We start from the raw sequence: 17,174 nt of genomic DNA on the forward strand, positions 1-17,174 counted from the left end.
CTGTACTCTTTGTTTTCCAGGCTGAAAAACTAATGAAGCAAATTGGTGTGAAAAATGTAAAACTTTCCGAGTATGAAATGAGCATCGCAGCACACCTGGTGGACCCCCTTAACATGCACGTAAGGGCCTCTCATTTCATTCTAGAGTCTCCATTCAGTTTGGCATAGCAAGGAATTTCAAAAACAATTTGTAATGGAAATATCTGAGGCATAACAAACCATTAGAAACTTAGGGCGTTATTTTTCCTTTTTATAACAGGAGAGATGACTCTCCCTGTTTGAGTTGGAACGCATTCCTGTGTTCTTGTGGTAACTTATTTTAAATAGTAGCATAATAACCATAAGACTCTCGCCTTCACCTGTCTGAAAGAACAGACGTCTGCGAAGTTTGCGGCCAAACGAGTCTGCATTTGAGTTTGCTTAGATAAGGTCAGGAGAGCTCCTTGTTGAGTTCCCCTTTGATTGGCCTGGGTCTCTGATCAAGAGAGGTGAGAGTCTGGTCTTCCAACAGAGCCTGTGCCCCGAAACAAAGTGGGAGTCAGGCAGTGGGCGGCAGTCTCCTGGTGCCTCCTCCTTCATCTCACTGTCTCTGTGTCCATGAGCTTCCCTCTTCCCTCTCCGCATAGAATTTTAGCCACACAATAGGAATGTTAAAATCCCTTGAAGTTGCACGGAGTTGGATAAATAGCTTAGACAGATTTAGTTGTAAATATGGGGGGGGAATACATTTGTGAATGCTACCATCAAAGTGTCCTTTAGATACTGCCACAAACCTCCCCGGCTCTGCATACTGTATAGCTGTGTTTAGCAACACCCTCTCCCCCCAAAAAAACCTCCTGAAACACCCCAAGTTTGTTCCTTTGGACCAAGTTAAATGTAGGTCCACAAGGCTTTTCTTGTAAGAGGTGGTACTTTCCAAAATGCTTTGCTTTGCTCTTTTTTAGGGTATTTAATTACGTAGAGAGTCTCTAGTTTAGTGCTTGGAGGTCCTCGGTCCACTGATGCAGGGTGCAGCTTCTGCGCCTTACCGTGAGTTGCTGCAGTCTGCCCCAGGGCCAGCCTCTCCAAGCCTGGCCCCCGTACAAAGGAGCGGCTGTATCCCAAGGCTTCTGCCTTCACTCAGCTTCTGCCAAAGTCTGTTCTCCATTGATAGATCCTTGGAGACCGGGGGGTTGTCTGTGAGCCAGGAAGCAGCGCTGGAGTAGGATGTCAGTGGAGGTCTGGGGTCCGCGCCCCATGTTTGCGCTCCTTGTGGCGTGTTCCAGGTGACCCCTGGCCCCGCCAGCTCTGGAAGCTGCTGTCACGTTGGACTTTGTGCTCCCAGCCTCAGATTGCACCTGCCTTCCAAGAACGAGCCTCGCCACCAGCGAAAGAAAGCAGATGCAGTCTGGGTTGTCCCTGTTAGCTACTGCAGGGACTGAAGCAGTCAGTGGTGGAAATGGGGCAGAGCCTGCTAGCGACCACGTGGCTTTTTGCCCGTCTCTAGACCTGGATGACACTGTCAGTACCCAGATGGGAGAGCCTTGTCCAGTGATGGACAAGAGGGTCTCATCCTGGAGGGCCTGAACCAGTCACAGAGCCCCCTGGATCTCCCCACCCTAAACTCACTCTAAACAACATTAGGAAACAGGGACATACTGGGTCAGCAGAAAGGTAGCTCTCCAGCTTTCCTTGGAGAGGCGAATAAAGGAGGAGATGAAGGTGGTGAGGCAGTAGGAAGCTTGTTGTGGGACCTTCCCCCCTCTCGTACGCAGTGTCTGTGATGTGCATTTGCAGAAAAGCCACCGAACCAAGGATGGTAACCTAGGAGCCAGCCACTGTTTACAGAAGACGAGGCCCTAGACTTGGTCGCTTCAGTGCCGAGTGGGCGTGGGGGAGGGGCAGACGGCACCATTCGGGAGGATGCTTCGGACGTCCTTCATGCTTCCTTCAAGAAGGGAGTTGGGAGGCGGGAGGGATGGTGAGCCCAGAAAAGCAGAACAAAGCCATGGACTCTGTTTTCACTGATTAGAGATGATCCATTACTGGTGGGGTGTCATCCATTCTGACCCAGCTGGCTGTGTAGAGTCAAACCGCCGACTGGTGAGAGCAGAGATCGAAGTCTCAGAGTCAAACTAAGAGAAGAAGAGCGAGAGGGTGATGGGAGCAAAGTTCAGGCCACGGCTGCATCAGCACAGGCTGCCACTTCTTCACTGCTGTCAGTCAGTAATAATGGGCCCAGAGAGCCCAGGAGCTGCCTTAGCCAGCCAATGCTGGCTCTCTTTTCTAGAGGAAGAAGGCAGCAGAGGAGCACTCTGTGCTGAAAGCACAGAGACGTGGGGCACGACTTGCTTTGCACCGTAGTCGTGTGGCGTGTGGGTCTGTGGAAGAGTGTACAAAAGGCTGGCCTCAGCTTCTGCTGCCCTGGCCCTTCCCGGCTTTGTGACCAGGTGCAGGCTTCCTAAACTCTCTGAGCCTCAGGCAGCTCTCCAAGGCTCGGAGAGTAACTGTGAGGTGGGCGATGGTGGGCAGACGATGGACCCCAGACCCTGGCCACGCCCCGTGGTCAGGACTCTCTGGGGGCCTTGGTGCATCCATGGACGTCCTTCTGGCCACCTTAGATCTCAGGCCCTTCATTTCCATGATGAGGGCATCAAGGCCAGTGTACCCCCACAGGCAGAGCCCCTCTAGGGCACACCTGACTGATGGTCGTCTGGCCTCTATGCCTTGCTGCTAATTAGGAGGAGGGGCTTCCTTGGGCCCTGCCTGAGTTAGCAGCTTTTTCCCCCCACATCACTCCTTCCCTCTGGCATTTTCCCTCCTGTGGCACAGCCCTCGATGCATGTTACATGCACCACCATGTTCCTTTGGAGTGTTCCCTTTTTGAGGCTAGATTGTCCCCGGTCTCTTCCCTGGGCCTTCCTGCAGCATGAGCTGGAGGCGTTTCCTCCCCAGGTGGCCTTCCAGCTCATCTGCGCCCCTCAGACTCTGTCGAACACCTGAGCCCAGGGGTTCAGAGGTCACCAGATGAGGGCAGAGTGCAGCGGGACTGTACCGGCCACTTCCACAGCCTCCTCTGTGCTGAGCACACAAGAAGAGGCAGGAGACAGTCCCTGCCCTCAGGGAGCTCACAGTCTAAGGGAGGAGACCACAGCTGGTACAAACAAGCTCCTTACGGAATCAATAGGAAATAAGTAGCAGAAGAAAGGCATTGACCTTGAGGGTTTTAGAACAGATTTCCTGGAGAAGGCGGGACTTTAGTTGGGACTTCAGGGAAGCCAAGAGGCGGATCGAGGAGGGAGACGGCCAGAGAACATGCCCAGAGCTGAGAGAGGGAGGGTCTTGTTCATGGAACAGACAGCAGGCCGGAGGCACTGCATCAGAGAGTATCGGGGAGGGGGTGGAAGAACCCTGGAGAGGTGGGAGGCGGACTGGCCCGTGAAGGACTCTGAGCACCAAAGGACAGAAGGAAAAGATACAGGCTGCAGAGAAGCTTGTTGTCCATGGAACGGGCATTCCAGGAGGCGCCTGGCAGGCACGGATAGCGTTCGTTTGGGACTCCGGACTGGGAGGGGAATAAGGAGTCGGGGGAAGGGGGAATGGGGCCTGAGTGGTAACTAGGATAGGTAGAGGGATGGTGTTAGTCGTTGACGGGAAGCTGCCACTCCTCTTCCCAGACGGGGCTGGAGGCTGGGCAGGAGACCCTTACAGCCTGGGATGGAAGAACATGGTCAGATGGAAGGCCCCTGCCTCCACCCCCCATTCCCTTTCCAGGAGGCGTCAAAGCCGGAGATGGACGGTTGGTGCCCCTTCATCTTCCCTCCTGGGACGGGCATTGCAGCAGCAGTTTCTCACCTCTTTATTTAATCTTGTAATAGAATTGTGAGATGTAATGAGAGTCTAGTGGTCCAGTGAAGGACCTGTGTTCAAATCCTGCTGCAGATGCCTAGAATCTTGTGACTTTGGGAAGACCACTCCGCCTCTGAACCTCGAGTTCCTCATCTGTCGAATGAGAGGGCTGGTTTAGCCTTCAAGGGCCCATCTGTCTCTGGAGCATTGCTCTTACACTCTTACTACGAACTTTTTCCCTAATAAAGTTTCATTTGATTACATTTGACTCAGGGCTCCTGTCTGTCAAGAGAATTTTGATTCCTGACTCTGCATCTGCACGGTTTTGTGTCATGTTCAGATTTGATTAAGTGGTCATTAAAATGTTCCGCAGCTGGGTCCAAGCACAGGTCTCTGGAGCATTGCAGTAGAGACCTCCTTCCCACCTGATGAACTGAGGTTGGCCCTTTACCCAGGTCTGAATCCATCCAGCCCACGTGTTTCTGTCTTTTCCACAAGATTTGCTTGGTGAAAGTCCAGGCAAACTATTTTTAGATCTCCCCTGATTTGCCCTCATCGGTCAGCGGAACAAGGTGACGTCAGTTGGGATGGCACCGTGCTGAATCGGTGACCCGGCTTCCTCTTCTGAATGCACTTTTGAAACAACACATTCTAGCATTTTTCCGTGGTCTCATCCCGCAAATCCCCGGGGCCGTGCTCAGTGATCCCTCCTCCAGCTCTTTCTGCACCCCAGGACGGACTTCCTAGGGGTGGTCATTGTCTGGGTATTAGATGGTTCTTGTATCCCAGCAAGACACATCAGTATTGTAGGGAAAAAGTATTCCTGACCCATGGACTAGAAGCTTTCGCTTCCTGATCCAGAACCTTGTAATGGATGAGCAGAGCTCTGGTTTGATTGGTATGGCCACTGATTACAGGAAATCCTTCTGAACATGGATGCCACTTCCCGCATCTTAGCTGTGGGTCATCTCCCTTTTCCCACAGCACAGTATCTTTTATCCTAAGTGGGCCCACGGGCCATCTGATCTGATCATGGTGTTCATTGCCTCATTTAATTGTCGAACTAATGGTAAAATGAGCTGCTATAAAACTGGATTGCATCAGAAGCCTGGGGTTGTGTCCTGGCTGTTTCACTCCATGTATGCCCTTGGGCAAGTCATTGTCGTTGAACCCTGGGGCCTCAGTTTCCCCATCTGTCAAATGAAGGGGATCAGATTGATGACCTCAGAAGTCTCTTGTAGCCTTTAGGGCTAGAATGCCCTGGAGTTAGAATTCCTAACGATTCTGTCTCTCTGCCTAATTCTTTGTTCACATACCATGCTAGAAAGACCTTCCTCCCCTCCCAGACTCACAAGTGCCCTGAATTTATTACTTGATTGGGTTAGTGCTTACCGGCTGTTCGTCTCTCCCTCGTCTGACCTTTTGTGTCTCTGCTGCTTCTCACCTCAGGTTACTTGGAGCGACATCGCAGGTCTGGACGACGTCATCACAGACCTCAAAGACACCGTCATCTTGCCTATCAAGAAGAAGCACTTGTTTGAAAATTCCAGGCTCCTCCAGCCTCCGAAAGGTAGGGAGGGAGTACAGAAGCTTGACGTTGCCGCCGAGACATTCAGCAGCAGCAAGTAATCAGGTTCCCAAAGGTCGCTGCATTCTTGTTATGCCGCTGTCAGGTTATTTTCTAAATAAAAATTGTTTAATTGCATTTATTACCCAAGTATTTAAATAAATACTTTTTTCACTGGGATAGTTAGTCAAATCATAAGTCCGGTTTGTATATTTCAAAGTGAATTAAAATTTGAGAGACAGTGGTGGTGGACATTGCAGAGATCTAAGCCAAATTATTTCAAAATACCTAATATCTGGGGTAGCCAGTAGTTTACGATCATTTTTCTCATTCCAGAGTTTTAAGTATCCGGGTTTTGGCCTACTTTTTAGACTATAACCATTCTTTACACAGGCAGTGGCAAACTGCAAGTGACCTAGAACCTAGATAGTGGAGGTAGGCTAATGTTGAGACTAAGGAATAGGGAAAGAACATCCTTCTGATCTGGGACCGAGTTGGTTAATATGCCAACGCCCAGCAGTCTGCTTGACCCAGGAGCTTGTCTCTCTGATTTTGTATTAAGTTCATAGGCATGAGCTTAATTAATTGTACATTGTTAACCGTGGAGGGAAACTAGTCCCTCTTTTCACCAGGAAGTTGCTTTAAGCCTCGTAACTGAAGAGTTGAGAGGGTTGATTTAGGCTTCAGGGTGGATGTACATTTTTTTAGCTTTGATTTTTTAAATTTTGCTCTTAAAGAGCATTTCCATATATAAAATAGAGCAGAAGAAAGAGGATTGCACACAAAACTAGCCATCTGCGTGCTTACTTTTAAAAGTCCATGTAAGGCATTGGTTGTCCTGTTTGGCTAGCTCTCCCACACGGCGGGGGCAGTGCCTACATCTTGGAAACACGTCGTTGGCCCTCTTTCAGCGACGCTCTGGACAACGGTATTCTGACTCACTCACTCTGGTTAGTTGTTTTGGAGTTTGTCAGGGTTCTGTTACAAAGAGCAGAAAATGAAGAGTGACCCAGAGGAGCTGTCCTTAGCCAGGAGCAGGCAACCTGACCCTGGCTTTAGGACTGCAGGCCAGGCCCCAGGAAGAGATGTTCCCCAGGGGCTGTATTGGCACTGTGGGTGGAGAAATGTAGGCTTTGGTCCCCCTGGCTTGCCAGGTAGAGTCAGTCTGGAAAACAGACTTTCTTTGTAACTGTCACATCAGGTACTCATTTGTGTTGTGCCCCAGCACCCCTGCTTTCTCTCTGTGCCCCACTCTCACCTATGGCTCCAAGAAGCTGTAGCATGAGAAGCAACCCCACCCCAGTAAAACCGTCCTGGCAGATGGGCTGAACCAGGTTGAGGGTAACCGACAGGGCCTCAGACCCATCCGTGAGTTAGGGAGATGTGTGCCCCCAGCAGAATGGGCAGATGAGAACAGTTTGTTCCAACAGCCACGAAGAGGCTGAAGCGGGCACTGGGGAGCGCTTAGAGCTTGCTCAGACGTCAAAAACACCAAGGTCGTCCGCTGCGTCCCGCATTGTGCAGCTCTGCCTCACTTAAATCCGGCTCACACACGAGTCGAGACATTGTGATGCTGTTGGTGCTCTTCGAAAACGAAGGCCGAACTGCCCCCACCTTCTGGAAATGTGCCATTGCTGTCTTGGGTCTGCTCTAGAAAGATGTTTTATGAACGGATAATCTTAGTGCCTCAGAAATAGTTCAAACCACTTGGACCAAAAAACTGCGTTTCAAATACTTATTAAACCATTAATGGAGCAAAGCAGTCAGGTACAATTATACAGTGCTAATTCATCAGCAAGGAGAATAGCAGCGCGTTTAAGCACAATGTTTATATCATGCTTAAAGGTGTTTGTGCCATGCAGGTGTTTGCACCGTGCTGGGACAGATGATTCGTGTTTCTCAGACATGTCTGAGCCAGGATTCACACATCCGTCTTGGGATCTAGCCCTTCTCACTCACTATACTCTGTGGCCAGAATTCCATTTGAGAGGTCACATATGATCTTACTGGTTAAAATCAGTTAAAGATATGTTGAGACTTTGTCAAATCTAGTAAACAGAATATTGTAGCTGACCATTCACAGATGGAAACTTCACTTCTAACTCAATTTACAGTGCTTTTTTTGGCATTGGACGTGAAAGGTTTGCAAAAATTGCTATAACAAGCTCTTCATCAAGGACAGGGAAGTCACTAGCACGTATGGACACTAAGATCAGGCCTTGGTGCATTTCTCTGAGCAAGTAGAAATGAATGGCCTTGGAAAAAAAACAGTGATGGGAAAGCAGCTTCCAGTCAAGAACCATTTATGAAGTGTGCCTGCTGTGTGCCAATCCCTGTGCTAGGAAAGGTGACGGGTAGTCCCTACCCTCCAGCTAAGAGGAAGGTGGTGGGGAGAGTGTACAGAAACTTTGTGTAGACAAGCTATAGACAGGGTAAGTTGGAGAGAATCCACAGGGGGAGGGCATTAGCATTCAGGGGACTTGGGAAAGGCTTCCTGCAAAAGGTAGGCTTTTAGTTGGGACTTAAAGGAAGTCAGGGAGGTCAGTAGTCAGTGTAGAGGGGGAAGAGCATTCCAGGCACGGGGGACAGCTGGAGAAAATGCCCAGAGCTCAGAGAGGGAGGGTCATGGTAGGACAACCAGGACACTGGTGTCACTGGATCAGGGAGTGTGTGCTGGGGTAGGGAGAGGTCCAAGGTGTAAGAAGACTGTAGAGAGGAGTGCCGTGTTGGGGGAGGGGCTTGAAGCATCAATTCCCAAGGGGTCTGAAGGAGGGGAGAATGCTAAAGGCTGGAGTGCTCTAGAGGTCAGTGGGGCACCGGGCATGGTGAGCACGAGCAGGCTGTCTCCCATTACAAATAAGGACCTCATCAGAAATGTACGCTTGGGGAAAAGACCAAGAGAATGTCGGTAGTGCCTGCTCGGAAGCCTCCTCCGTCTGTGTGTACAGTTTTTAACAGTAGTGTGCGCATGCATTGTGAGTGTCCTTGAGGAGAGAACTGCCAGTCTTTCACAGTCTGTGTCTCAGAGCATGTCCTCTTTACCACACAAGTAATGAATGATTGAGAAAGCGAGGACCCTGGGCTGCACTGTGTGTGGGGACTTCATAAAGGGATTTGATTTGTCAGAGCGAAATTCCATCTTCACGGCCCTCCTTAATTAAGCAAAGTGTCTCCCATGCTGGCATCCACGGTGGACAGTGCTCCTTGAAAGGTGCCTCGGAGGATGAGCCTTAATGTCAAACCGGGTAGAGAGGAGCAGGAAGTGTGGCACTGGAGAAAGAGCTCCGTCTGTCCCTGAATTCTCTGGAAATGAGGGGCGTGGACTAACTAGCCTTTGACACACCTTCCAGCTCCGAGTCTAACTGAGGAGATGAATACTCCCCTAAGTGTCCTCAGCCGTCACAGGAAGCTGTTTTGTCCAGAGACTGCCAAGTACAAGAGTCTCTTTAGATGGCAGGGTCTTCCAGATGCTTCTTCCCATGATATGATGCTGATTTTATTCAGGGAGCAGAGCCTCCTCAATGAGATAATCACTCAAGATAACTGTCCACACAAGAAGAAACAGATGGATGAAGAGTGCTTATTGTAGAGGCTGTGAGCATCGAATGGATGGCCTGTGGGACTCGGACATCAGTGTATATGCCTGGGACAGTGAGGAGGAGAGAAGACGGAAGACTGTTCTTTTGTTGACCCCCCGCTTTTCCCTGAGAAAAGAGGCCATCTTTTTAACACCAGTACTCTTCCAGTGATGATGTACCCCCCAAAGGAGCGGTGGAGAAGTGTGTGATGGGCACAAATGAGATGTAACACATCGCAAGGGTATTATTACATAAGGAAATGTGTCATAAGGATGCCATCAGAGAACACAGATGGAGCAGCCTCTACTGGACAGCCCGCATGCTTTCTTGGTGTTCTTAGGAAGTCAGGAGGAATTGAGAAAGGCCCCCCCCAGCATGTTGGCATCTCTGATGAGCCCATGGGATGACGTGGAGAAGGGTCCGAGGGATGGGTAGACATAGATGGGTTGAAATCTGCCTTATTGGAGGGTTCATCCCATGGAAGGTCACGGCTCCTTTGGCATGTTGGAATATCTTACACTCACTGGAATAAAGAAATCCACAAAGAGACTTAAGACTCAAAGTATTTAGGATTTTGCATACAAAAATAACTTACCTTATATTAAGAAGTCAGTTTTGCCAACTCCTGGTGAGATAGGATAGAGTATGCCCTTGGAAGTTCCAGTCATGATCTATGTTGGAGGAGACCCTGCTCTCTGCAGCACTCAGAGAAGCCTCTTGGAGGGAGAGCTTTGTTGGCCACTGTCCTTCTAATTGCTCTCCTTACTCTTATCTGTTCTAGGTCATCAGAATAGCTTGGTGACCTGTGAGAGAGTGGTGTTGATTTCAGTGTGTCAGCAGGAATGACCGATATCTCAGTGGGCATTAACGTGAGAAAATGTTAATTTTCATTTAGCCCGCTGATCGGGTACTAGCGTCATCTGTACAGAATGACCCATTTAATCCAAAGGGTTCAGGACAATTATTACATCTCCTTGGACAGAAGTTTCATGAATGGGCACATAGAGAGATGTTATATGTGTTTACTTAAACACAGACAAACACACCACTTGAGTCTACTTGGAAACTTTACATTAGATGTTTTGTCTTCATTTCTAGCAGTGACGTATCACATACCACAATGCGAGTGAGTAAAAGCAGGATTAGACTGTTGTTCATCACCTAGACCTTGGGTGACGAGCAGCGACAGTTGGACGTCACGTAGAAGGGAGCCCGTGGTAGACACTCTGCGGGACAATCAGACCATACTTATCTGCGTGTTCCTTTTTCAGGCGTTCTACTCTACGGACCTCCAGGCTGTGGTAAGACATTGATTGCCAAGGCCACTGCCAAGGAGGCGGGGTGCCGATTCATCAACCTCCAGCCGTCCACCCTGACAGATAAGTGGTATGGGGAGTCGCAGAAGTTGGCCGCTGCCGTGTTCTCCCTCGCCATCAAGCTCCAGCCTTCTATCATCTTTATCGATGAAATAGGTACAGCCACCCAACACGCAGCCGCAAATAGACTGAACATTTCTGTGTGCCAGATGATGCAGAGGGATTCCAGAGTAATATAGGTGTCTGATACTGTGACACGTCTGCCCACTTTCACGTTCAATAGGATTTTAAAATGTTATGTTCTGTCTTTTTAATGTTAATATTTTAGCATCCAGAGAAGTTTTGTAGGCATAGCTTGGAAATTTTTTTAAAAAATCTGTGTTAACATGAGGACAGAGGTTTTTTAATTATGATTTCCTGACTTCTGTCTTCCATTCTTAAAAAGCAAATCACAAGACCTCATTTCTCTTCTCATCAGAGAATAAAAGTGTTCTGGGTCAGTGAATTTACCGGGCAGTGGAAGCTTCCTCTTTAAACACCTTCGCTATTTAACTGTGGTTATTGTGAAAATGGCCCTTTTTTTTTAACCTAATTTTTGCAGTCCCTGCCTTGAGCAGAGTAGACTGGATGCAGTCTGTCTCTCTCTGGATTCAGGGGTGTGGCCCTGAGGGGCAGTTCGCATTCGGGGCTTGAAGTGTGGTGATGCCCAGTGCAGCAGTGATTGAGGATGCTAGGACTACCCCACCCTGTCCGCAGTGACACCACATGTTCTGAGAGTGGTCGCTTTCGCCTCTTGGATGTCCCTTGACACTCGTGGTTGTCACTTTGGGGTAGTTGAGTTTCTCACGGCTCTGTGGGCTGTTTCGAGACTGCTGTCCATCATCACCTGTGGGGAAGCCAAGTCACTGAATTGATAAAATTAAGTTTCTGAGTTAAAAGCCGGCCCATTCAGCGCAGTCCCCGGAGCCTGGGAGATACTGGCATCCTCACTGATTCCGATGTTGAACTCCAAGCCCCACTGCCACCTTGTCATCGCTGTTCCCTGAAAGAGTTGAGCTAAACTCTGTAACACCCAGCAGGGAAGGCGGGACGGGACGTCACTGGTCAGAATGGCGGAGCTCAGAAAGTCAAAAAGATGTTAGGCGTGTGGTGAAATTAATTAAGGAGCAGTGTAGCAGAAACCAAGCTGGCCTGAAAAACCAGAGGACCCAAGGTCATGTTGTGCTTCTGCGTTCTCTGGATTTGATGATCGTGGGAGTGAAGCAGTGCCTTCACCTCTGGGGCCTGGGCAGCTTAAAGCTGGCCCCAGTGGAAGGGGCTTCCACACTGCTGATCCCCACACCGACTGGGGCACCTTCCTCTCCTCCCCTCCACTGCTGTTCAAGGGGAGGAGAGGTTGTTGACATTTCATGCAAACGAGCCTGTTTCTACCTCAGAACTTCTTCAGATTACTTTCATGGAAATTCGGAATTTGTTTGACTTGATTACACTTAGCATTTAGTTGCATGTGTACTTTGGAAGCTCTTGGGAAGGATCTTCTTTTCCTTTTCTTTTTTTCCCCCTCAAGGAGCTGACTTTGTAAATTAAATTTTGCTTTCAAAGAACACCAGCCCACCTTCTCTCCCTCCCATCTCCCCCTCCCCACTGAAAAAGAGAGAAAAATTTAAACTGTTGCAGTAAATATGTATAGTCAAACAAATAATTCAAACAAATTTGGCATCATCTATTTCTACAATTAATATGTCTCAATATACACTGAGTCCCTCACCTCTTTGTTAGGAGGTGAGTGGCATGTTTCATTATGAGTCCTCTAGAATTATGGTTGGTCATTGCATAGATCAGAGTTGTTACATCTTTCAAAGTTGTTTGTCTTTAAATATTATTATATGATTTGATTTTCTGATTTTGTTCACTGCCCTCAGCATCATTTCATGTTTCTTCTGAAATAATCATCTTCATCCTTTAAAAAAAAGTTATTAATTTATTTTTAACATTTTTAAAATTTTTTGAGTTCTAAATTCTCTTTCTCTAACCCCTCCCTCACTCACTGAGAAGACAAATAATGCGATATTAATTACATATGTAAAATCATGCAAAACATTTCCACATTAGCCATGTTGCCTCCCCCCCCCAAAAAAAAATAAAAACAAGAAAAGGTGAAAGCGTGTACTTCAGTTTGCACTCAGAGCTGATCAGTTCCTGCTCTGGAGGTAGAGAGCGTTTTTCAGCATGGGTCCTTTGGAAGTGTCTTGGATCATTATATTGATCAGAGTCGCTAAGTCTTTCACCGTTGCTCATCCTTACAATATTGCTAATAACTGTGTATGATGATCTGGTTCTGCTCACTTCACTTTGCATCAGTTCATATAAATCTTCCCAAGCTTTTCTGAGACCATCTTGCATGTCATTTCTATTGGCACAGTAGCATTCCATCACAATCATATAACACAACTTGTTCAGCCATTCCCCAGTTAATGAGCATCCCCTCCATTTCCAGTCTTTGCCACCATAAAAAGAGCTGCTATAAATATTTTAGTACATGTGGGTCTTTTTCTTTGATCTCTTTGTGATAATAACCTAGTAGTGGTATTGCTGGGCCAAAGAGTATCCATAGTTTTGTAGCCCTTTGGGTATAGTTCCCAGTTGTTCTCCAGAATGGTTGGACCGGTTCACAACTCCACCAACAGTGCATTAATGTACCAATTTACAACATCCCCTCCAGCAGTTGTCATTTTCCTTTTCTGTCACATTTACCAGTCTGATGATAGGTGTGAAGTGGTACCTCAGAATTGTTTTAATTTGCGTTTCTCTAACCGTTAGTGATGTAGAGCATTTTTTCATGTGACTATATCTACTTTTCAGTAATGAAAATCTTTAGCAGTCATCAAGAGGACTGGGGGTGTAATGGGCTCGTTCCATTGCTCACCGTTGTATTATAGGCATTGAGTTATGTCTCACCTGTTGCCCTCCCTCTACCTTCTTAGCACCTCAGATTTTCTAAGGTGAAGCTTGTTGTGTTATATGTAGAGGTCTAGGAGTGCAACGTGAAGCAGATCTCCATTTGTTAGCAAAAATGAGTATGTGTGGGTAGTAACAGAGAGACAGCAAGGCCCTAATCTTGAATGGGAAGCAGTCAAGGAAAAGTGCTTGGGAAAATAGGGCCAAGGGCATAGCCATCTCCTCTGGCGTCTCTCCCTTAGCCTCTCTGCCCTTTGGGATCTGTTCTCCATTTATATCAGCTGGCCAGTGAACTTTTAAAAGATATTTTCATGATCTGTTTCAAAACAATTGGTTTACTTTGTAATCCTCTGTTCTATGTATTTAAAAATTTGATTCTGAGAAGGTGTCCATAGGCTTCCCCAGCCTGCCAAAGAAGTCTGGAGCACACAGAAGGCTAAGAGCCCTTCATCTAGACCAGACTGATGGAGCTTTTCTGAGGGGTCTTAGCCCTTGTTGGTGGGTAGGGAGGAGGTGGGGTGACTATAAATGATCTCCCTGGCCATTTGTAGGCATCACTTTTCCCTGTGTTTAACAAATCATCGCAGAATACGAAAGTAGTCTGAGAAAGCATAAGTGGATGACTTTTTCCCTTTAATTCTCCAATGACTGTTTATTGAATGATTTTAAAAATGCATTTTTACATCATCTAGCAGTTTTTACAAAGGGCCTTCCTTGCAGTAGCTCCATGGGTTGCTTCATATAGGTAGTATTCATTTCATTTCACAGATGAGGATAACTGAGGCTCTTGAGGTGGGATGATTGTCCTGTGGAGACACACATTTGAGTGTCCAGGGCAGAGTGGGAGCTCATGCCTCCTCACTCCCATAAGCTTTCCTATGCCATGATAGCTTTTTTTTTAGGCAGTTGGGGTTAAGTGACTTGCCCAGGTTCACACAGCTATTAAGTGTCAAGTGTTTGGGCTGAGGCCGGATTTGAACTCAGGTCCTCCTTGTTTCAGGGCTGGTGCTCTCTCCACTGCGCCACCCAGCTCCCCCAGCCATGAGAGCTTTGAGTTAGATTTCATAACGAGTAAAGAATGGGTTCTGCATTCCTGTGATGAACGTATTCTTCTATTCCTTTTAGACTCTTTCCTTCGAAGCCGATCGAGTTCAGATCATGAAGCTACCGCCATGATGAAAGCTCAGTTCATGAGCCTCTGGGATGGGCTGGACACAGACTACAGCTGTCAGGTGGGTGAGGAGCTGGGTTGACTGTTGGGAAGCATTCATTTCTTAGAACATGTGTCTAAAGGCAGTTGTGTTTGATTCTTCGAGGTGACCCTGTTCACAAAATACGAATGGATTGCATTTGTTTCAGGTATTTAGCAGCAGGCAGAACTGTCTTCCAGAGATTTTCAAAACCACGGTTTATAAAGGAATGAAGTGACCAGTTGCACCGGGCCCTTCGAGGATTGGCCTTCTTACCTGGTCTTTTTTTTTCTTTCACCACCTTCTGCTGCTTGTAGATTTTTTTCATCTTACTCATTTTTTCCATCTTCTCTGTTTCCTTCCAAAATTCCTCTGTACTTTTGACTCACCATATCCCTTCTCACCTTTCCCCAGCATTTCTTCTTTCCTTCGCTCTCTCCCCCCGCTCCCCCCAAAATAAAAGGGAACAATTTGGGTTTTTTTGTTTGTTTTGTTTTGGGAAAACAAATCCTCCTGTTCTCTTCTCTCTTACATTCTATAGTCAGTGCAGATGGACAAGTGCAGGGGGGAAGAGAATCCTTAAATATAATTCACTTGTTTGGGTGGGAAATACAGCGTGGCCAAGAGAGAGTTTCATTAAAGGTGTCTGAAGATACCAGTTACTGGTTCTGAAAGGTCTTCCTAACTGAACCAATCTTTTGCTCTTTTGAGGGGTTTCTGATCTCGGTGTGAGCCCATCCACACCTTCTCCTCCTCTCCAGTCTTTGTGCCTGTCCTCCTTTAGTGCTTTCCTAGAGGATCAGCCTGGCGCTGGAGGCTGCCTCTTAGCCCTTCTCGCCCTCTGCAGGGCCCATGGAGCCCTGGCACTGTGGAGCTGTCCTCCTGGCCCCACGAACAGCCTCCCTTCTCTCGGCCTCTTGCAGATCAGTCAGTCCTCCCTGGGAATTGGTCAGTCCTTTGTGCTTTGGGTCTCCCTGTGGACCTCCATGCCTTTGCTCTCCCATTTCCCACTCCTGAAATGTTTTCCACGTCCTTGAGTGTCTCAGAGAGTTGTTGGGACACAAGCTGCACTTCTGCAGAAAGCCTTTCCCAAGCCCCTTCACTGCCAGGCTCTTCCCTCTGTCAGTCACCCCCAGGTCATCCTGCCCACATGTCACTTATCCAGAGTTTGCATGTTGTCTCCCCCATCAGACCGCAGGCTCCTCCAGCAGCTCCCCATGCTTGGCACAGAGCCTGACACCTGGCAGGTGTGACGTAAATGCCTCTTGCCCTGATGGTTTTTGTGCTGGCATTCTCATGGACGCCACTGTGCCAGGTGACCCGAGTGCCGCGTTAACATGGTCAGCCCCAAGCCTGGCTCCTCTTCACAGTGGACCTGTGCGCGGGCCTTCTGGTTACTGGGGTTTCTTCTGCCTTTGTTTCCCTTGAGAATGTTGGGATTGATGGGATGCTGTCTTTCCTGCCTAATGCCCGCTTGTTCAAGTGGTCCATTTCCCTCTGTCTGTGGGGAGATTCCTTATGGAGATTGCCCCTGCATTTGGGCTCGTGGTCTGTGCTCTCTGTGACGTGCCAGCTTGAGCATTTCCTGTTTGTCTGCGTTCTCGTTGGCGAACAGGAAATGCTCCCTGGACATTTGAACAGTAGGCTGCCTGCGTCTCTGTGTGCTGTCTTCTCGGTCTTCGTCCATTTGTCCACCCTTCTCTTTTTTATGTATTTATTTCCAGGTAGTTTGGGCGGTGACGCTCTGCATTTGTGTTCTAGATCAGGGAACACCAAGCCTGCTTCAAGACTACTCTTTTTTTTCATTATTTCCCTTGATATTCTCAACCCTTTTGTTCTTCCATACGCATTATGTTTTGTCTGTTTCTTTGAAGCCTCCGTTGGTAATTTGGTTGGCTCTGAAGATTAATTTGGAAAGTCTCATTTCTGTTGTATCAGCCCAAACACGAATAGTGAGAATCTCTCCAGTTGTTTCCTTTATCTCTGTGAAAATTATTTTCTGGCAGTATTTATGAAAGTTCTTATTTTCTTAGTACCAGAGCTCCCAGAAGTTTAACCCATTTGGTTGTTATTTTAAGTGGATTTTATCTTTCTGTCTCTTAATTTGGGTGTTGGGGTTTTTTTTTCAGCATCATAAATACTGATAATTTAGGGTTATTTGGCATTTCTGCTGCTTTACTGAAGCTTTTATTTCTTGATCCATTTGTTGATTCCTGCAGGTTTTCTAAGTAAACTTTCATCTCCTTAGTAAAGAGGTGATTTTTCCCTCTCTGTTTTTCTTTTCAACGTAACTTGCATATGTAGTGTTGGGTCGGGTGATAACAGACTGATGTCTTTGTGAAGGGCCTGTAAGAAGGAGGCTGTTGCCAACAAGGCTCCACTGAAGTCTTTCCATTGGTAACGGGACAGTCAGCCACTGGTTGAAGCAGCAGTGTTAATGAATCCCTTCTATTTGTTGGTTTTATTTTCTTTTAAAATAAAGCAGAAAAACATAACTGTTCTTATTCAGATGCTATGAGCATTACTGACTGTTGAAAAGGAGGTGCCATTGCAGAGGGACTTTGCCTAACGTGGACGCTGGGTTCCTTTTCTGCCTCTAGGTGGCAGCCTTGCTCAGCTCCTGGAAGGTAGTGTGCTGGGTGCTGGGCTCAGGGGCCCAGAGGCTCAGGCCCCAGGGTAAGGTGTGTCGTGGCGTGGAGCAGTTTATCTTCGGTTTCTGAAATGCCAGTGCTCCTAGA

General features: G+C 47.6%; 1 protein-coding gene across 4 annotated transcripts in view; it reads left to right on the plus strand.

Annotated features, from left to right (window-relative positions):
• The window catches only part of ATAD1 (ATPase family AAA domain containing 1), a 63,768-nt gene that overhangs the window by 35,031 nt on the left and 11,563 nt on the right, over positions 1-17,174 (plus strand). For 3 of the 4 annotated variants that reach the window (XM_020974962.2, XM_020974963.2, XM_020974961.2), the window contains 4 exons: positions 21-119; positions 5,277-5,397; positions 10,244-10,444; positions 14,372-14,478. In XM_020974962.2, coding sequence (XP_020830621.1) covers positions 21-119; positions 5,277-5,397; positions 10,244-10,444; positions 14,372-14,478 — 528 coding nt within the window. The remainder of the gene's footprint in view (positions 1-20; positions 120-5,276; positions 5,398-10,243; positions 10,445-14,371; positions 14,479-17,174) is intronic. The other variant, XM_020974964.2, reaches the window with a different exon arrangement.

Source organism: Phascolarctos cinereus, unplaced genomic scaffold (genome assembly GCF_003287225.1).
Source record: "Phascolarctos cinereus isolate Bilbo 61053 unplaced genomic scaffold, phaCin_HiC Scaffold_3;HRSCAF=262, whole genome shotgun sequence".
Classification (NCBI taxonomy): Eukaryota; Metazoa; Chordata; class Mammalia; order Diprotodontia; family Phascolarctidae; genus Phascolarctos; species Phascolarctos cinereus.